At 43.6% G+C, this 21889-nt stretch overlaps 2 protein-coding genes across 7 annotated transcripts in view; both read left to right on the top strand.

Moving 5' to 3' along the window:
* UHRF1 (ubiquitin like with PHD and ring finger domains 1) overlaps nt 1–14339 on the top strand; it is a 169263-nt gene extending 154924 nt beyond the window's left edge. For all 4 annotated transcript variants that reach the window (XM_053372918.1, XM_053372916.1, XM_053372917.1 and 1 more), the window contains exons 8-17: nt 1023–1146; nt 1682–1789; nt 2274–2378; nt 3474–3580; nt 6372–6534; nt 6637–6774; nt 8121–8226; nt 9886–10043; nt 10408–10506; nt 13064–14339. In XM_053372918.1, coding sequence (XP_053228893.1) covers nt 1023–1146; nt 1682–1789; nt 2274–2378; nt 3474–3580; nt 6372–6534; nt 6637–6774; nt 8121–8226; nt 9886–10043; nt 10408–10506; nt 13064–13210 — 1255 coding nt within the window. In that variant the 3' untranslated portion in view covers nt 13211–14339. The remainder of the gene's footprint in view (nt 1–1022; nt 1147–1681; nt 1790–2273; nt 2379–3473; nt 3581–6371; nt 6535–6636; nt 6775–8120; nt 8227–9885; nt 10044–10407; nt 10507–13063) is intronic.
* Nucleotides 14340–17304: 2965 nt separating this feature from the next.
* Nucleotides 17305–21889, top strand: part of KDM4B (lysine demethylase 4B) — a 198683-nt gene continuing 194098 nt past the window's right edge. For all 3 annotated transcript variants that reach the window (XR_008328372.1, XM_053372905.1, XM_053372906.1), the window contains exon 1: nt 17305–17326. The gene's annotated coding sequence lies outside the window, so the exon portion shown is untranslated. The remainder of the gene's footprint in view (nt 17327–21889) is intronic.

Below are 21889 nucleotides of genomic sequence, written 5' to 3'. Positions count from 1 at the left end.
GAACCCCCCCCCCAATATGGCTGATTAAAACCATTGTTGAGGTTTTGGTTCCCATTTCTTCCTTCCTTCCATTTCTGCCTAATTTACTCTGGACAATCATTGAGCATATACTGAAGATGCTGACATATCTAGCAATCAGACATGGCTGTTTCCTATTGCCATTGAAAGCAAATGAAGCCCATTAAGAGTCAAAGCACTGCTTCTTAGCCAGTCGTGGATCACGGGACCAAGGCTTTCACAACCCTGTTTGCAAGGGTCCGCCTAAATACCCCAAAGACAAGGGCTTCTTTTGATTACAGCAAATACTTTTGTAACATTTCCTTCTATCTCCTTTCAGCTTGTTTTTATGAAAAGTGATATCCTACCCTTTGGAAATGCCAGAGGTCTAGCTCTGACACCTTCTACACACAACATACGTGTTCTGTTAGTTCTAACTATTTCCTGGCTTAGTCAGGAGTTTGTTGTGTATGTTTTTAAAGGGTGTTCACAAGACATTTGGTGATCTGATGTGTAATGAACATGGTTCTTAGTAGCATGTTGGATGTGGGCTCCAGCCTGGCTCTCCTCTTTTTTCCTTGTACCTCAACTTTGCTCTCAGGGTAGGAGGGCTGTAGCTCAGTGGAATGCCATGTTCTTTGTATGTTAACTGGCACAGGCAGCTATCAGGGCTGTGAAAAGCCACTGTAGGCAGCCCAGCTAAAAGCATTTGAATTATTAAGCTGGGTATGTCTTTTTTAGTTTTGCCCATTTGGTCTGTCTTCATATACTTCTAACTGCCAGTTTCACAAGGAGGAAAACTGGATGAAAGAGTTTTGTCAGGTTCACTGTGCAGTAGTGTTGGCTCTGTGCTCTAACACACATTGACCAATCTTGGGGAAAATTAGAAATAACTGTATATGAAATTATGGATGCAGCTTTTAACAGGTTTTTTCTTCTTCTAATAGTGCATATTAAAAATAGTCCTAGGAACCAGTCCTCGCCGCCCCCATGACGCTTCTGTTTTTTAATTTTTTGATAACTAGGTATTGTCCTGAATGTCGCAATGATGCAAGTGAGGTGGTTTTGGCTGGTGAGAAGCTGAAAGAAAGCAAAAAGAAAGCCAAGATGGCATCTGCAAATTCATCCTCTCAGCGGGACTGGGGCAAGGTTGGTCCATCCTGGTTTGTTTTGTCTTGCTCTCCTGCAGTGCCAGACTGCAGTCTGGCACTGCTGCCGGGCACATGTAAAAACCTCAAGACGGATGTGTACACAATTACATGGCTCAGCCAGCTCAAAAGTATTTCACATGTTCTCTACTAATCTACTAAAACGTCATTTGTGTTCCACAAAGAGAAAAGTCATAGGGGTGACAAGTCTGTCCAAGCAGTTGTCTCTTGACAACTAGCTTGTCTTAGGAAGTCCTGAGAACAATTGCTAGTTACAGTGGCTTGCAGTGGAAACATCTACTTTTCAACAGCATAGGGCCAGTATTGGGCAGGTTTAACTACCCATTTGTTAAATAGGTAGCAGGAATGATTCTGTGCTAACCTTAGATGGGACTGCTTTGTTACATGGGTTTTATTTGGGGGAACATAATGGATGAATGTGTCCTTCTCTTAATAGCTCAATAGCACAATAAATTGGTGGGCTAATAAATTTGTGGCAATTTCTGTCTTGATCTGTGACTTTTTTTATTTTCTAGGGCATGGCATGTGTAGGTCGCACAAGAGAGTGTACCATAGTCCCATCAAACCACTATGGGCCGATCCCTGGAGTTCCAGTTGGAACCATGTGGAAGTTCAGAGTCCAGGTAAGATGCTGTATCTGGCCCCATTCTTTTTCCATTGTGGAGTGGGTGGGTGTTCCTTGGAACAACAGACAACTGCTATTTATACCTGGGTACGAATGTGCAAGGAGGCCCTTGAATCTGATGGGAAGCAGGATGCTACTCATTTAGCTCTGTTTGTAAGAACTACAAATTCTGTACTGGCAAGTGGCTACTGCCATTTTTTTTAATTGTGGCCCTGACCTTTTTCATTCAGAAGGGGAATACTGCTTTTCCCTTTGTTACTTACCTGCCTGAAATGTAACATGAAGAGCTCTTGGGGAACTGCACTTTCACTGCAAATGGAGCCATGGCAGTTATAACTCGTAGGTGGTATAGTGGGTGAAGTGTTTTACGTTCACTACCATTACAAGGTTTCCATATCTCCCCACCCCATCGATCCTTTCGTAATTGAATGCTTCCATGTGACTGTCTGTACTTGACCTCATGGATTTGCATTTCTCCATAGGTAAGCGAGTCGGGTGTCCACAGGCCCCATGTTGCAGGTATACATGGCAGAAGCAATGATGGAGCCTATTCACTGGTCCTGGCAGGCGGCTACGAAGATGATATAGTAAGTGTTGTGTGTGTCAGTTAGCTCATCTCATCATTCTCACCTCTTTTCTAGAAGGCCCGATAAATTGCTCGTTAAGAAGTACCCTGTCAGGCAAAAGGTTTGTCCTCTTTCTCCCATCCCAGATAAGTTTGGATCATGGGATGGACTTCTCCAATGGACAAAACAAAATTCCCCCCCCCCTTCCAGTAGCACCTTAAAGACCAACTAAGTTAGTTCTTGGTATGAGCTTTGGTGTGCATGCACACTTCTTCAGATACACGAAAGCTCATACCAAGAACTAACTTAGTTGGTCTTTAAGGTGCTACTAGAAGGAAAAAAAATTTTTGTTTTGACTATGGCAGACCAACACGGCTACCTTTCTGTAACTTCTCCAATGGAGTTTGTGGTATACCAATTGTTTGTGGTATGAAAATGATGTATGTTGTGTAGAGAGGAAAAGAGTGTCAGATGTCGGAAACACTCCTGTAAGCTCTCTGTCTACACTGGTATGAACCAGTGAGGTTAATACTATTTTTGTTTGTCATATAACGTGTGACACAATGTTAGTACTGGGTGAATGCATGTATCAATCCTATAGTAGTTACAGTCTGCTGTATGGTGTTGTTCAATTTATTTGTTGCCTAATACAAAACGTCTCTAGGAGACTTACATAGTTAAAGGACCCATCATGTTTAACAATAAAACAATATGATCATTATCACCCACACCACCAAAAAAGCAGAATGCTGTCCTTGAGAGGTTACAGCAAGAGGCAAGGCCATGGACTGCTCAAGCTTGCTGCTGTCTTTTTATATATCTACACAGCCACAGTGTGGCAGGACTGGAATTAAAAATCCTCTTGAATGTCACCAGTTTGGGAGGACACAATAATATAGTAACATCTGAGTTAAGCGATGTATGTGATTTGAAATAGGGCTGGGAAAATACTGCAAAATTCCTTGGTTGCCGCAGGTTTTTTTTAAAGCACAGATTGGTGGAGTTTGACAAGTACCTAAGTGTTTTATGTGGCAACACCAGTTTATTCAGGTGCTTGAGTGACCAGGTAGTTGGGATTTTCCCAGTCCTGGATTGAACCATCTGAATATATTTCAGGATCATGGAAATTCTTTCACTTACACGGGAAGCGGAGGTCGTGACCTTTCTGGAAACAAACGTACAGCTGAACAATCTTGTGATCAAAAGCTTACAAACATGAACAGGTGAGGCAAAAGAGCTTATCTTCCAAGGGGTTTTCAGGAAATGGCAAGCTATGAAAGCATTCCTATTTTTGCAAGCGTTTAAAAAAAGAAGCAGGTGTTTTATAGATGTTTTCTGGCCTTTGTTTAATGTCTTGAAACATTCTTGCTTTGTTGACTATCTCTAGGTTGTAATAATAAACATAATGTTCATTATTACATGGGAAAGATACATTGAGCAACTTCTTCCAGTTCTAGAAGCTGATTCTTTTTGCTTTGTTTTGGAAATATGTTGAAAAGCAGCATGACTCCTACACAATTTGCAAATGGATTTTTGTGTGGGGAGCAGATGGATTTTCGGCCTGGTCAAGTGAGGCTTTTCTGTCCTTAACCATGGCTTATTCTGTGATGTGGGAAGAAAAGCTACTTGCGTCTTCTGCCCTCATCTCCATACCAAAGATCTACAACTGGTTTCGGAAACCTGTGATCCTCCAGATGCTGCCGGATTCCTGTTTGCATCACCCCTGATGGGGTGGGTTAGCGCCATCGATGAATGGCGGAGTTCCTCCGATTGGAGGAACGGGCTCCGTGGAAATTGGGTCTTCCCGCCGCGGCGAAGGTGGGGACCCGCTAGAAATCCCAGGCCGAGGAAGCCTGGGAACGTGGGGTTCGGCAGAGCACCAGGAGCGCCTCCCCTACTCGCGGGGAACCCCATTTTGGGGCTCCGGAGCGAAGTGGGGTGAGCGGCGCGGTGCTGCGAACTGACTGCTACTTTCACGGAGGGAAGCCACATAGCCATCGCCGGAGAGCGCTGACTTTTTCCTGTTGACAATTGGAATCTAAACAAGTACCCGTGAGTAAAAACGGAAAATTGGATCAAGAAACACTCGAATTAGGCACTGAAGCGGGAAGGTTCAAAACAGGAAGTCCGCCTTCCGCTTTTTGTAAACAGACTGAAGCAAAAACCTTGTAATCTAATAGTCTGGAAAGTTGTTTGCAAAGGCTGAAATTTCCTGCATTTATAACCAATAAAACCCCCTTGGAAGCAGGAGAAAAGGGGGGGGGATTTGACTGTTTAAGCCTGCAGGAGAGGGAGTAAAGGAAAATAAGTTTCCATCGTCTCAAACCTGGGAACGGGGTGTCAGGATAGAAATTGTTGGAGACGTCCATTGATTGTAAGTGGAGCATTTTGACAGATAGTTAAAAAAGAGAAACAAACTGACTTCAATGTTGCCTTCTGCATTCTAAAGAAACAAAGTATTTGAAAATTGAAAGTAACTTTCTTTTGTTGGATATGTTTCAAAAAGATGGATACAAATAGAAATTGTGTCCCCTAGAGGGAGATTGTCAATTTGTTGCTGCAGTTTACTTGGAGACCTTACAGCTGCGAGATTGGGATCGTGGGACCAGTCGTTTGACCTTGAATAGAAATGTGTTGGGAGGAAGTTTTGGTGACTGCCTTTTGTAAGACAAATGCTTTGCTGGAGCAGTTACATGAGAAGACGGATTTGATGAATGAGAAGTTGGACTTGATGACTGCTGTAGTCAGTCAATATTGATTAACAGGAAATACAGTTACAGAAATTATACAGCGACCAACCCAGGAAACTGGTTCGACTGGGCAAGTGCAAGGGCAGATGAAGATGGAGGAGGCTGCGATCGCACCTCAAGCAATACAAATGGAGAGACCCGAAGCCCTGCAGGAGCATAAGCCGCTGTTTTGGAAGATTGAACTTGGAGTGGGCCTGAGAGAGCCTGGAGCTAAGGAGGCTCTTAACTTTGGTGGGACTCTGAAACATGCTGATAACTATTTTTTGGATAACTACTTTTCGGATTACAATGATGATGGCAGGGAGTGGGACTGTGGGGAATGGGCTAGCCTGATGAGGGAGGATGGAGACAATTATTGGTTGGAATCCCCCAGAGACCTACTCCTCAAGGAGAAAGGGAATAAATTAAGAAAGAGACCAACAAAAGACAAGGAAAAGTGTAAGCATAAACAAGAAGAAAATCTGCAGAAGGGGCATAGAAGAGACTTAAGGGCCTCGGACATAAGATCACCAGGTTGATGGACTGGATGGAATGGACAGTAAGGACTGACAAAACCCGAGACCAGGAAGAAAGGACGTTGGATTAAAATTAGAAGAAGAAAAAAAGTCTAGAAAAGGAAATTTTTTTATTATTTCTGGAATTAGTGTAAAACTAATGAAATACTAGGGAAAATGTGGGAATGGAATTATCTGGCTTTAGTAGAAAGGATATAAGGAGTTATGTATAAATATGTTTTAAATTTAGAATTTTAAGGTTTATTATGGTTAGATAAGGTTAAATAAATTAGGGTAAATTGAATAACAGAATATGGTGAAAGACGGAAAGGATTTGCTGAGTTAACTAATAGGCTAGACTGTTAAGATAAATTATTTAAATAAGAATTGAGAAAGATTGAAAGAATTTGCTGAAACAATGAATTAAGCTAGAATACAAAAAGGGAGGTGTGAGGAGGTCAAAGAAATAAGCAAATGAAAAGATGTAACATGGGATTTGTATTCTTTTTTTTCTTTTCTTTTTATTTTTTTGTTGTGTTGTTGTTGTTTTCTCTCTTTTATGTACCTGTTCTTTTTCTTATTTTTTCTTATTTTTTCTGTATTTTTGAAATTTTGAATAAATATCATTAAAAAAAAAAAGACAATTGGCCAGACTGGCTGGTGCTGATGGGACTTAAAAGGAGGGTCACAGGTTCCTCCTCTCTGATCTCTTTAAGAACTAAGGACCGGGTTCCCACAAACACTTTCTCTTTTTCAAAATTATTTTGTAGGGCGTTGGCGCTGAACTGCAGTGCTCCAATCAATGATAAAGAGGGCTCAGAGGCTAAGGACTGGAGAGCCGGAAAGCCAGTGAGGGTGGTGCGGAATGCGAAGGGGGGCAGGCATAGCAAATATGCCCCTAAGGAGGGGAACCGATATGACGGCATATATAAGGTAAGGAAGTTTGCCTAAGTGTAAGGCAATGTGGATTCAAGGTGGGCTCATTAGGAAAGCTTTGTGTGACATTTAAACCTGTCTTCTCATTTCCTTTTTCAGGTTGTTAAATATTGGCCTGAAACAGGGAAATCTGGCTTCTTAGTGTGGCGCTACCTGCTCAGGAGAGATGATGATGAGCCAGCCCCTTGGACCAGGGAAGGGAAGGAGAGAATGAAGAAACTTGGGCTGACAATGCAGGTAAGTCATGCTGTGGAGTGTTGCGAAGCATTGTCCTTTGAAGGGTCAGGAGTCCAGCTGCTGCGAGAGAAATGGTGGTTAAGGTAACCTCTCAGGATTGTGTTATGCTTCTTGCCATTTATTTGGCTTTGTTTTCTTTCTCTGGTAGTTGAACAGGAGTGCACACCCAGTTCAGGTGTGCTTGATTTATTCTCTCCCTGTAATGCCCATTGAATGTCCTGTGATCAATACCTACTGCTGAAACTTTCAGATTTTGAGCAGCATGTTAGAGCTATGCAGACATTAAGCTAAAAACCATTCCCCAGTAATTAGTGGCTGCTTTTTTATTAGAAAAAAAAACTAGCTGTCCCCCTTTTCAGCTCAACAGCTACAGTGGAACATGCTTAGATCTTGAGGGAAGATGCATTTACACCAGTGTCGTCCAGTAGGCAGCCTAGCACTCTGGATTTTATGGCAATACATTATCCTTTACATCTATACCTCCCATTGCTGCAGTTATGTGTAACACCAATTTAACCTTTAAAGCCCTGTACGGCCTAGGACCCTCGTACCTACGGGACCGCCTCTCCTGGTATGCCCCACAGAGAAACTTACGGTCTTCAAATAAAAACATCTTGAAGGTCCCAGGCCACAGAGAAGTTAGGCTGGCCTCAACTAGAGCCAGGGCTTTTTCGGCTGTGGCTCCGACCTGGTGGAACACTCTGTCACAAGAGACTAGGGCCCTGCGGGACTTGACATCTTTCCGCAGGGCCTGCAAGACAGAGCTGTTCCGCCAGGCCTTTGGCTAGGGCACAGCCTGACTCCCTCCCTCGGCAATCTTCGCGGAGCTCTGGCCCAATGGTGGCCAGTGGCTTGAATTTAATTAATTTTATAATGAATGATTTTAGAGTGTTGTTTGTGTTGTACTTTTGTATTGTTTTATTGTTGTTAGCCGCCCTGAGCCCGGCTTCGGCTGGGGAGGGCGGGATATAAATAAAATTTATTATTATTATTATTATTATTAGTCTTTGGCACTGGTGGCAGCAAGAGCAGTGCTGTGGTTGATGGATTTAGATCATGCTTCCTCAACCTCGACCCTCCAGATATTTTGAGACTACAATTCCCAGCATCCCTGACCACTGGTCCTGCTAGCTAGGGATCATGGGAGTTGTAGGCCAACAACATCTGGAGGGGCCGAGGTTGAGGAAGCCTGATTTAGATGGTGCAACTCAGCATTCTTATGGTAGGAGAAAGGAATCCTAAGAGCTTCCCTGTGAGATTAGACCAGATCAGTGGCCAGTGTTGGATTAAGGGATGTTGTCTCCGAGGGCTATGCACAGGATAACCATTTCTCATTCCTAATTTAGTATCCTGAAGGGTATCTGGAATCTGTTGCAAACAAAGAAAAAGAAAACAGTAAGAAAACAGAAGAGCTTGAAACCCCGGGGCAAGGGAAAAGGAAGAGGAAATCTGGTAGGTATTGATACTGGAAAATAGGTGTGTGCGCGCGTGCGTGCGCGTGCCTTTTAAGGCCTAACTTTCTTTTACAAGACTCGGAGTCCCTCAGATTTGTTATCGGTCAGAGAATAATGAGCTGAGCTGAGGCAGGGTCCAGTGAAAACAAGGTAGATTTTTATTTTTCTGCTGCAGCACACTCCCTCCTCCCTGTAAGGAGGTGAGAGAGAGACCAGAACAAAGTGTGTCACATCTTTTAAATGTTTGCATTTTGGTCCGCAGGAGGAGGACATCCCCTTAACCTCAGTGTCACAAATATATCACACATAAGGTGGGGTTGCAGTCGCTTGGGCAAGCCAAGATGTGTTAAATTTCTGAGGATTAGCAAGATTTACATAGTTATGCAGAGCATTAACACTGGGAATAGGTTCTCCTAGGTCAGGGGTGCCAAAACTTTTTTCAAAGAGGGCCAGATTTGATGAAATGAACATGCTTGAGGGCCGACCAAAGTAGTTGAGCTTTTTTAAAGGATTTTACCCCAGGACATATACTGCCATGGGGCTGAATTAAATCGGCTGGTGGGCCAGATTAGGCCCCCGATACGGACTTTGGACATGCCTGTCCTAGGAATATGGCAATCAGGAACATCACACACCTGGGCAAAACCATACAATATTTGAAGACAGTTGACACTGATTGAAGCTAAAAAGTGGGGAGGAAAACCTCTCAGGCACTTCCCTGGCAGGCAGCAGCCTACATGATCTCAGGCAATAGGGTTATGGAGGATGTAGGGTCTCCCACAATGCAAAGAGGCAGACATGACCAACAGGTTCCAAAAGTAAGAATTACACATTGTTCCATAAGGAAATTCAAGCTTCCCTTGTTTTAACAGGCTAGATTTAAAGTATCTGGCTTAAATGAGGAAAGGGTGGGGTACATGCCTCCATTAGAACCAGGCAAACAAGGAAGGGGGACAGGGTGGATTTTCTGGACAGCATGTGTGGTGTGGTGCTTTGGGGTGACATAAGGGTGCACTTATTTCAATCAATAGATTTTATTGTATTAGCCGTGTGGCCATAGCATGATATACATAGAAATAACAACATAAAATGGGGGTGGGGAGGTAAAGATAGATATCGTCCTGGGCAAATACTTACGGGGGGGGGGGGAAGAGATAACAGAAGCGACAAGGGATTTAAAACATCGAGTGACCGATAATACAGAAACAAAAAGACAAAAAAACTGCTGAGGGTGGAGGAGGATCGTTAAAGGGGTCCTTCAGCTCCTCGGATTTGTCCTAGCTCCATTAACCTTGTACAATAAAGCTACTTGGAACTTCGTTCGATTGTGCAGCGTATCGACTGCAGCTGTGGTGTTAAAAAAGAAGTTAGTGCCGCTTTCCTCTTCATCACACTGAGCAGGAAGTTAGCTGTCATCTCGGTAATCCAACAATCAGAATCCGGTGCACTTATTTTATGTGCATTCTTGGGAGATGTGGTGGGGCACGTGGTGGCACAAAACAGATGTATAGAGAAAAGAAGGGGGGTTTGCAGTGGGAATTTTTCTAGTAACAGTATACCTTATCCAACTGTCTACAGTTTTCTTCTTTGGCGGGGGAGGGGGGGGCAGGCAGAAGATAAAACTGAGATAAAGCACATCCTGTATTTTTGTTTCCAGGAAATGAAATGGACTTCTCTGTTTCTCCTGCTGGCACACCAAAGAAGACCAAGGTTGAAGTCTACAAGCTCACCCCCAAGCAGAGGGCCCTCATTAAAGATGACGAAGCCAATGCAAAGTTGTGGAGTGAAGCACTAGAAGCCCTCAAGGATGGCCCGGTATGTGTGGGGTGGGTACCGCTTGCCCCAAAACAGGGTTAAGAAGCAATGCTTATTGGCATTCTGTTTAACTTGGGATTGCCCTGGTCTGTACATGCAGCATAATGCTTTTTTAAAAAGGCTTCCCGCATCAAAAGCAGCACCCAAGACAAAACCTAAGCTCTCTCTCAAAGTAGAAACCTAGCAATAAGCGAGGCTGGGACCAAGTCTTTGCCTCTACCATGCAACTGGGAAGCTTACAGCCTTCCTGGGGAGAAGATTCCACACGTGGGGAGCCACTGCAGAAAAGGCCCATTTAATGTTTAAGCAATAGGAGAACAGAAGTAGTATTACTGTAACTCCTCTGTCTCCCTTTTCGCGACAGAAATTCCTCAACAAAGTGGAAGAAACTTTCCTGTGCATTTGCTGTCAGGAGGTGGTGTTTCGGCCAATAACAACGGTGTGCCAGCACAATGTATGCAAGGTGAGGAACTGCCATTGATTTTCACTGCTGTGCCTATTTCAGAACATTGACTCTTCCTATAATTTTTAAGACTTGAAACCTGGTGAATGGCTCTGGAAACATTCTAAAGTAGGGGTGGGGAACCTCAGGCCTGTGGGCCAAATTTCGCCTGGTCTTGAGTCCAGTCAGGTGTGGAGCAAGTGAATAGGTTGCACAAACAGAGTTTGGTTATTCAATCGCATAACCAATTGCCTGCAGAAGACAGCATTGCAAGCCCTTTTCTCTGCCCTTTTCTGAGCATAGGACAGGCAAAGCCCCTTGTGCTCTGGTTCCCAAGCATCCGGCACCCTGCTGGCTGTCATGTGCTTGGAAAAATACTGTGCAAAGGGCTTTATGGGGGAGAAAAACCACCCGTCAATCATCTGACACCATCAAGATGGCAGGCAATTGAGTTGTCCTTCCCACAGGTCACCAAAGTTGGCCTGTGTTGACTGAGAACAGTAGAGATCTGGGCCAAAAGCGTTCCCACTCTTGTTCTAGGGTGTGCAATATTGTGTGAGTGAACAAGGTGTCACCAGTAGGCAGAGCCGAACTCTACAGGGACGGGGAACCAGTGCACCTCTAGCTGCTGTTGGACTCCGCATCAGCGTGGCTAGTGGTCAGGAATAATGGGAATTGGAGCCTAACCTCTGGAGCTGCACAGCTTTCCATCCCTGCCCTACAGGGTGGCTGCATGCAGAATAAAGTACAAAAATTGTGTATCTTGCAATATTTGTTAACCTGTTCTAAGAGGCCACTCCGATCTTCCACTGTAGTATTTAATGGGAAGTGGGAAAGTCCTACTTAAGTCAAGACCGCAAAATTCTTGGGATTCTCTTTCCCCGAAGGTTGTTAAAAGGAAGCAGCAGTAGTAAAAAACTAATTTTGAAAGACGACTAGCTCTTGGTAGCCAGTCACTGTAATTTGTGAATAGCAAGAGACTAAGGGCAGAAAGGAGGTGCTGTACTGAGATCTGTAGCCTGATCTTCCTCTGTCCCTAGTTACTCTGTGATAAGGTCCCATGCCCTCTGGTAACATCCCTTGACCAACTTCAGTCTCCTGCTTTGTTCAAAAAGTTAATTGTCAGCTGAAGCAAGGTGAAAGATTACCTCCCTCAGGCAATATTGGGTCATTGCTTTTGTCCTGGGATTAGTGAAGATGCAAATAGTTGCAGGGTAGAACTCTTAAGGTGAATAGAGTGAGATGATGGCTGGATAGGGTGTGACTGAAATATCCTGGTGCTCCTTTTTTCTGTATAGACTTTAGCTGTTATCTCAGGGGAGTGATTAAATCTTTTTTTGTGTGTGGTGAAGAATTCTCATCACCCTTCACAAAAACAGGCGGGTTTAATTGGTACTGTATTTAATAAAGGACAGACAAGTTTCAGCAATAACTCCTTTCAACACAGGCTGTTGTTGTTGTTGTTTTAATACAAACTTGATATACCTAGTCTACAGAACAATAAAAGTATTAGCATAGCTGGCTTGACAGAGGGCCCTCCTTGTTGCCCTTTACCAGAATAAAGTTTGCTGCAGTTTGTGTGAATGTTGGCAATTTTATCACCAAAGCAGAGTATTCTTAAGTTAGAATTAAAGCAAGATGTTATCTTAGATGTGGGTTAGCACTCTATTTCTCATTGCACTCAGCAAGGGGTGGTACTGTGGGGGAAGGGTTGAATCTTTGATCTCTTGTTCAGTGTAAAGATAGCTGGTATCTTTTGATCACCCATTCATTATTATTATTTTTACTCCACAGTCTAGAATCTTAAATTAGAAATTTGTTTTCTTAATGCAAGGATCAAAGAATATTTGCAAAAGTATGGTTTTTGTTTTGTCTTATACTGAGTGGTAGTGGTTCTACAGGCTTCCAGGCAGATGTCTTTCTCACCCCCACCTGGATAGTCTGGGGATTGAACCAGAGATTTTTCATGCAAATGAGATGGTCTACTACCGTTTCATAAGCAGTAGCTATATTTTCCCCAAGGAAACATACTACACTCCTATTGGCTTTCATGCTTTTGGCAATCAATAAACAAAAACCAGGTGCACTTTAATAGCTATGACAAAACCTTTAGTGGATGGGTTTTATGTCCCTGTTTAGTATGCTAAAGGTAAAGGTACAGGTACCCCTGCCCGTACGGGCCAGTCGTGTCCGACTCTGGGGTTGCGCGCCCATCTCGCTTAAGAGGCCGGGGGCCAGCGCTGTCCGAAGACACTTCCGGGTCACGTGGCCAGCGTGACAAGCTGCAGCTGGCGAGCCAGCACCAGTGCCGCACACGGAAACGCCGTTTACCTTCCCGCTATAAAGCGGTACCTATTTATCTACTTGCACTTAGGGGTGCTTTCGAACTGCTAGGTGGGCAGGAGCTGGGACCGAACGACGGGAGCTCACCCCGCCGCGGGCATTCAAACCGCTGATGTGACGATCGGCAAGTCCTGGCGCTGAGGTTTTACCCACAGTGCCACCCGCGTCCCTTTGTTTAGTATGCTAGTGGTCTTTAAAAAATTCTCATTTCTTTGATGTCTCTTTCACTCCCCAGGACTGCCTAGATCGATCCTTCCGAGCAGAAGTCTACAGCTGCCCAGCCTGCCGTTATGATCTTGGCAAACACTATACAATGCAAGTGAATGAACTGCTGCAGACCCTCCTGAGCCAGCTCTTCCCTGGCTATGGCAATGGACGGTGATTCCAAAAAGCACTTCTAATTTCATTAAGATTTTTTTTTTTAAAAAGCAAAACCTTGTGGGGTTTTTTGACGGGGTTTTATTTAAATAAATAGCCTTTCAGAAAAGCTGTCACTGTTGTCTCCCTTCCCTGAAAACTATAAAGGTTGAGGAACCTGCTTATGTATTTTTGTAGTAATGATTGCATCTTTTTTTAAAGGAAACCTTCATGGTTGTAGGAATTGCAAATTTCTCATTTGTGTGCTACTAAAATCTACAGAATTGCAGTTTTTTTTAATGGGGTGTCATTTTCTTTTAAAGCTAAAAACCTAGTACATGGCTTGGTTGCTAGAACAATCTCTTTGATCTATGGATCTTTTTTACTGTTAAGTTTGATGCTCTTGATCTTTTTGTGGCAGCGTTTTTAAAAAACTGTTATCACAGCATTTTTTACTATTGTCCGTTTAGGACCCACCACAGTGATCATTTGAGACCCCTTGATTCTTGGAGTGTTGACATTTTTTGCTAAAAGCCCCCTTCTCTACTGGTTACTTGTCTTAACAGTCTTTATGTAAAAGTTACTACCTCAGTCTCCACATTTAATCAGCCAGGTGCTGCTTCCTACTTAATAGTGCCATATGGGAACACACAAAAGCCATTTGGAAGTGCCTTTTTACTGCTTTTTTTGCTGTGAAAGACTGAGCTTTGAACATTGGAAAAGCACTGAATTTTCTAAACTGCCAACAAATTTTTTGCTCCTGGGATTCAAAAATGTCACTACCGCTGCTCTAGATCATTAGCTTTAGATCAGTGTCCTGCTTTGTGCATGTCTGAATATTCCTTTTTATCTTACTTAGAATGGGAAATTAGACATGGGAAGGCTTGGTTGTATATTCGGTGGTTGGTCATTCTTGCTTCAAACAGTACCAAAACCTTTACAGTTTAATACCTCAGGATAAAGCAGAGTTGATACTAAATCACTCTTCACATTATACAGACTGGAATAAATGTGCTTGTTTAACTTTTTTAGCCTCTTTACCTCCTTATAAATGTATAATATTGTTTGGAAACTTTTATGACTTTTGAATTATGCCACAGTTTTGTACAAACAAAAGTTCTCAAAAATAAAATACCTTTTCGTATCAAAGAGAATGTGCCTGATTAAATTTTGAAATTCGGTTTTTAGTTTGGTGATGATTAGATCTGTGTGGCTGGAGATCTAGATAACTTTTAGTCCAGCTGTTGCTCCCCCTTTTTGAAAAAATGCTAGCAGCAATTTCAGGGACTGTGAGAAGATAAATTTGTTTAAAACTTTTGTTGTTGTTCTTGATTGCATAGCTTGTTGTGGAAGAACTAACTGATTCATAAAGGTCCAGACTATGCTCTTAAGTTGGTGCCCTCCCGATTTTTCAGACTAAAACTTCCTTTTAAATATAGGATTGTCTTTAAATTTCCCTTTTTCTTTGATATATGTATCTGTCTGTTTTATATATTGTAGGTTGCTTTGAGTCACTGTTATAAGTAATAAAACTGCTCCTTTCCCCTTATGGGGTACCTAAGAGCCCATATAGAGTTCTTTTGTAGGTTCTCTATCGGTAGGAGAAAATAACATGCAGGAGAGAGGAAGAGGACCCAGAACAAAGGTGTGCAAGCCCTTATATAGACTTTTTAAATTGCCCACCTTGGAGTCCAAGGTCACCGGAAGCAAAGTTCTTAACCCGAGGTAATATTTCTGGACTAGTGGAGTCTGTAACTTGAAGCATATGTAACCTGAGGTACCACTATACCTGATTGCATTATCTGGATTTTGGGCACTCTTTTGTTATTATAACTACTTAATTCCTGAATCTAGGTCATAGGTCACAGGCTCACACCCTGTTCATATCTTGAATGTGCCCTGAGGACATGATTTTTGAGGAAAGAGACAATGGGGAGGTTTCCCACTTTGACCTTGCAGAGAAATATTTGAGGTCAATTTGTGGGGTTTCAGACATGTGGTTTATATATACAGTTATGAACACTTAGTTTTTTTATATATGACCTTAAAATTCTTATAACATCACCTTGGTAAAAAGGGACCAATAAATGTAATTAATAATAATAATAATAATAATAATAATACTCCCATCAGCCCCTGCCTTCATCCCATAGTCCCTTTGCAAGGGATCAGGAAGTTATTGTCCCTCATGGACTATGCCTCCCATCATCCCTGACAATTGGCCATGCTGGCTGAGGCTGATGGAAATTGTAATCCCAAACATATGGAAGGCACCAGCTTGTGGAAGCTTTGGTCGAAAAGAATAGTTAGGTTACAGAAACAAAGAGTGGATTGTACTTTCCGAGGCCAAGATTATTAAACTTGAACTTTGCTATCCAGTGTTGAGGGACAATTCTGGCTCTTAAAATATGAAGGTTGCCTGTCCTGAGGAGTAATTTCCAATGGACACAGAAGGATAGATGCTAAGGCTCACAATGTAAGACGTTCGTTGGAACTGGAGCTTTTCTTGCTTACAGTTGTTCATCATAAGATGTGAACTCCTTAGACTTCCAGTTGGTTGGCTTTGGTTGTGATTCAAAGGGCTCCTTCAAATGCATGTAGGGCGAGTGGGATTTATGTGTTAGGGCAATGGCTTACACTTTGGCTGAGAGATTTAAAAAATGCAGTGGTCAGAGCTGTCTTTTTAAAACAAGGCTATGGGATAAGATAATAAATCAAGGAGTCGGAGCTAGACTCTTCAACAGGTGGCTATTGAACATCTGCAGCATGTAGATCTCCTCTCTCTATAGGCTGTTGGCTCCATGAATTTCTCTTTATCCTCCGTATCTTAAACTTACTGTTAAGTCCATTTGATCTAGTCTGGCCTCTTCTCTGTAGGAGACCCTCAAGTATTTGAAGAGGGTTCCTATGCACGCCCCACTCCACCTTCTCCAGATGAAACCCCCTTCCTTCTGAAACCTGTTTCCATAACCATCTGATGTGTTTTTCCTTGCCTTCTGAGCCAATTCCTGTTTTGTTTTGGAAGTATTCTGCGTTTTTTATTTTGTCCTTTCTCTGCCAAAGAATACCAGCTGGCTCAATACATCTCTATGAAGGGCAGATTAGGAAAGCGAAAGCTCATCCTGCCAGGTGCGTGCATTTGAACTTGGGCGATCCTTGGGAGAGAGTCCCAAAGCCCAAGATCCCCTCCCCGCAGCCTCAAAAGCATGCTTTTATGATTGGCAGTACTGTAGTGACCTTCGGCCCCCATTTGTGTTTACATTGCCCGCTCCTTGCTCATAGAACTGTTTTGAATAACAATGCATTGTGCCAAGGGTGTGGGGTGCAGATTGCGGGAGGTGGGCGGTGAATTGGAGAGATTAGGGGGGGAAAGGGTGCAGATCTTCTCTTGATCCAATTTGCAAACCAATTCTCTCCTCCCTTCCGGGGCGCCCGCGATGCTGGTGCTGGAAAAGCCCCTCCCTCATTGGTTCTCCTAACCCTGCAGCCCCCTCCTCCTCCTGCACGCTGATTGTGTGTGCACGTCCTCACGTAGGCCGCCGGTGCTGGCTTTACCATCCAGCCCAGCGCGAGAAGAGGACCCAGAAAAGGGCGTGTCCCGTGGGCTCCCTTAAGCCTCGCCCTCTACCCAATCAGAAGCGGAGCTTGCCGCTGACCTCCTTCCCCCGCCTTCCTCATTGGTCCTGCGGCTCAACCAATACTGGAGTCGGGGAGAGAGGAGGCGGGGGAAAGGCTCGAGAGCTCTCGCCATTGGGCTGACCAGAAAAAAAGAGAGAGAAAGGGGCGTGGCTTGATGATGCTGATGAAGAAGCAGAGCGAGGAGGCGTGGCCAACCGCGGCGGTGTTTTCCTCCCCCTTCCGCCGGAGTTGGTCCTCGCGCCTGCCCTTCACTCGCCAGCGGCCAGCCAATCTCGCGCGCGGCGGAGGGCGGGACCTCCTCGGCCGTTGGAGGAGGAGAAGATTGGCAACGGCCGCTGGCGGAGGCGCCCCTCCCCCCCCACATCCCTCAGCCCCAACTGCTTCAGCCCCGGACCTGCCTCCGAGGAGACCCGTTGGAGGCCGCTGGGGCGGCGCCTTGCAGCGTCGTCGTCGTGGTCGCCAGCCCCGGGAAGGCCGAGGGCCGAGAGTCTCGGCGAGTGTGGTAAGGGCCTTGCGAAGACGGCGGGGGGGGGGCGTGTGTGGAGGTGTCGGTGCGGCTGCCGCGACGGAAGGAGGAGGGGGGTGTTGTCGCTTTATGTCTTATTTTACCTCAGGGAAAGGGGGCCGGGCCTGCGGAGAGGGGGGGGAGGGGATTCCGCCTCGGAACGGAAGCCCCGCCTCACAACGCCGCGCGTAGCCCCTTCTGTGAGGGAGGCGCTCGGGGGTCGCTCGTTCTTTTTACCTCAGGAAGAAGGGGCGCCGGTACCGCTTCCCTCACGGGACGCCCCCTCCTCCCTCAAGTCACAAGTTTTGGGTGAGATCAATGTCGGAAGTCAAGACCCCCCCCAGACCAGACACTGCGCTGCCTCCCCCCCCCTACTTTGTAAATAAAACATATGTGAGGGAGAAGTGGGTTTGCAGCACTGGGTCAGGCTCTGGCGGGACCAGGAGACCCGCTTGCCTCTTCGTATTATTGTTTGTGGGGTGTTTTGAGGGTTGTGTGTATTTCCAGCGCTGGAGGAGAGTTCAGGAGCCAACAGCTGGTCAATAGATACACGCCTGCACACATAAAAGGCGAATTGCATGCACACGCACACATAAATAAGAGGCGACTTGCATGCACAAGCACATGCACACATAAATAAGAGGCGACTTGCATGTGCAAACACATGCACACACATAAATAAGAGGCGACTTGCATGCACAAACACATGCACACACATAAATAAGAGGCGACTTGCATGCACAAACATGCACATGCACACATAAATAAGAGGCGACTTGCATGCACAAACACATGCACACACATAAATAAGAGGCGACTTGCATGCACAAACACATGCACACATAAATAAGAGGCGACTTGCATGCACAAACACATGCACACACATAAATAAGAGGCGACTTGCATGCACAAACACATGCACACACATAAATAAGAGGCGACTTGCATGCACAAACACATGCACACACATAAATAAGAGGCGACTTGCATGCACATGCACACATAAATAAGAGGCGACTTGCATGCACAAACATGCGCACACACATAAATAAGAGGCGACTTGCATGCACAAACACATGCACATGCACACATAAATAAGAGGCGACTTGCATGCACAAACACATGCACACACATAAATAAGAGGCGAATTGCATGCACAAACACATGCACATGCACACATAAATAAGAGACGACTTGCATGCGCAAACACATGCACACACACATAAAAAAGGCGAATTGCATGCACAAACACATGCACACACACACATAAATGAGAGGCAAATTGCATACACAAACACACATGCACACATATAATAGGGATACACACACACATATCCCTATACACACACCAAAACCCCCGCACATATATAATGGCAAATATATACTAATACACATTTATGTGTAAATATAATAGCATATTATTGAATCCCAAATGTCTCAACTTACTGCCTCTGTTTCATCAACACACACATGTATATATTAAACCAAGTCCTACTCTGAGCATACCCACCAAATTATTTATTGAATTTATTGGTTGTTGTTTTTCTTTTAACCTGGGCAACTGAAAAGTGTATAAAACACGATGAATAGAGTGCATCATAGTCGTAGTAGAGACTCATTGAAATAAGTGAAGATGGCTAACTTTGGTTCTTTAATAGTGGTCTTAGTCTGAGTAGAACAGTTTGTTAAAAGTTAATGGTTTAAATGGTAATTGTTGCTTTTTTATGGGTTGTAGCCACTCATATTCGGAGCAGACCCACTGAAATTAAAAAGCATGACGAATTTGGATCAGTTAATTTCAGTGAGTCTCCTTTGACAAACACCGGCTACCTTGGCCTGCAAAGCGAGTTGAGCGCTGCACTCCATAGTCGCTTTTGACTGGACTTAACTGTCCAGGGTCCTTTACCTTTTTACCTTATTTGTAATAATTGTATTTGAGATTGTTACTCTTTTTCAAGTTGCCTGTGGGTCTTTTTGTCTTCACTGTTGGTGTGGTGAATGTAAATCTGGCGATGTATTATGTAAATTGATGATGATAGTAGTCTATATTGTGTTGTTTTAGTTTTGTTCTAAAAGTATCAGCTATTTGTGTGTAATTTTTTTGCTGTTTTGTACATTGCACAAGGCAATTAATAAAACAACGACAATGATAATAAATTGGAGAGAGGGAAACCACAAGATTCTTGTCTTTGTGTAGCAGAAGCAACAGGCTTAATCTGGGGACCTCCTCATCTGTACTATTATAAAAAGAGTTTACAGCAGTTTGTCTTACTTGGGGATGGGGAGTTAGGAAAGCCTGCTCACAATGTTCTGACACTATGTACTATAGCCAAAAGATACCCCCCTTCTCACTTCTCACCCATGTTATTACATAAGTGACTGAAAGTGAAAGCAACTTCACAACTTTCTTTCTCACTGAAGTGTGGTCAACAAGTACCAGCTGGGTGCTATCTGGGAGCTGATTTGCAAGGCACCAGGTGGATTTTGCACCTGGCTATTGACCACTTGTGATCAAGTGAAGGTGCCAGGATGGCCCCTGATGTCTCCACTATCTGGAGGTGTATACCTAGGGATCATTGGATCTTGACTCTTTTCACACACTAATACCGCATCCTATAGAATTCTATTTTATCTGCACAATCAGAATGGATTTTAGGAACCAAAAAGTCATACTGAAAAATACGGCTTAAGGAAGCCATTTGGCACTCGGCTTTTATATCTGAATTTCTAACACTGCTTGTAGCCACTGACAAATTTATTATCTATTAATTTGTCCAATCCCCCTTTGACATCTTCAAAGTGACTGCCCACTAAATGTGGCAGCTGTTTTCTCTTCAGATGTACATGCAATAAATAAGTTCTTCTGCTTACCTGCTTCAGAAAGCTGGAGGGTAGGGCTGTGTGATATGTCAGTATATTGTCCAAAACTGGTTTGAAGTCCATATCGTAATGTTGGTTTCATAATTTTTGACCTGGCAATACAGTATATAACAAATGTGTGTGTGCTGTGCAAAAATCACAATGTGGGAAAAACTGTGAAGCCAACCAATGCTTCTTTCGATTCCTGCAGTCCCTGTTAACTCTGCCGGCTCAGCTCTCCCCAGCTTCATTCAGGGGGCAGCAATTCACAAGATCAGGCACTGGCAAAAATCCTGATGCAGGAAAAATTGTGAAGACAGTCAATAGTTCCATCCTTATTTCAGACATTGTGATATATTGTGATGTTTAGCTGGTGATATAGTGCATTGTTGAAAACCAGTTATTGCCCAGCCCCACTGGAGGGACCAACCAGATAGAGATGTCAGTCGCTAGCTAACCTGGCACCCAGAGATCTCCATGTGGTTGTAATTAGACCCACACCAGTCACAAAATGTGCCTGGTTTCTAATACTGCTGCCAATCCAGCAACTCAAGTATAACTCTGAGCCACAAGACGCTTCACAGGCAAATGAGCAAGCAGCAACTTTTGAGATAAATGAAGGAACAGTGGGAGAAACTTAATTCTTAGGCACCTTAGATAATGTGACATATTTTAGTAAGATCCAGGTTGGCACTTTAAGAGCAGCAAAATACATCCTGCTCTCAGTATGTAATTGATACAAGCCCTTCAAAAGCCACACTCCTGAGGTCTAAACTTTGAGCCTAATTATGGCTAACTAAATGCCAGCACCCAGTTTACAGTAACACAGTAGAGCATCCGACTAGAAAAATATTATTAACTACACAGCTGCTGCTGTTAACGAACAAATAAAAAGGAAGAGAGAGCACACAAGCATATCCAGTGTGGTTAGATATAGCAAGTGTCTTTGGTTTTCTTACAGTGTAAGACTTGCATTTTTGCAAAAAAAGACTCATCCATTAAAAAATGATAAACATTTTACTTTATATGTATTGAAGCAAATGCTTTGTAGAATATGAAATCAGTCTGTCTGGAGTTGTGTGTGTAGTTGTGAAGGTCACTTTCCTGATATGACGAAAAAGATCCAGCAAAGTTTCCCATAGGGCAAGTTGACCTAGTCAGAAGGCCAGATCCAGAAATGGTCAACTTTCCACAGACCACTTTGACAAGTGGATGGAGTCCACTGCAGGTGATTTGAACTTCAATTAACTTCTGCAATACAAAAGAAACATTTGTTCCCAATTCTTCCTTTGAAGCCCTAGCCTTAATTCATCTGCAGCACCCAGGCTCTCTAGGGGCCTTTGGTTGGCACACTAGTTTTTAAGTGTCAAGCAAGCAGTTAAGAACTTTTTTCATTTGCCAAATTTTTAGTGTGGGTGAAATTTCTGTCTCCCTATTTTTATCTTGCGCCTGGTTTTCTTACCTGAAATTTATTTTTTTGGAATTTTGACTCGTTTTCCTGTGTTTACTGAACTTTTTGTTAGCCTCTGTGAGCTTAATTTACTGTATAAAGAAAAACTGAGTATGTTTTATAGTATATATAGATGTAAATAGAAATAAAATACAGATGGTCAGATAGGGAACTGACCAAAAAATCTTTCCATTACTTGCACAATCACTGATGCACATTTTCAATAGCTTTACCTTTGCCTGAAGATCAAT

This window comes from Podarcis raffonei, chromosome 18 (genome assembly GCF_027172205.1).
Source record: "Podarcis raffonei isolate rPodRaf1 chromosome 18, rPodRaf1.pri, whole genome shotgun sequence".
NCBI lineage: Eukaryota > Metazoa > Chordata > Lepidosauria > Squamata > Lacertidae > Podarcis > Podarcis raffonei.
The sequence above is the reverse complement of the archived record's forward strand: the minus strand, read 5'-3'. Positions and strand labels throughout refer to the sequence as shown.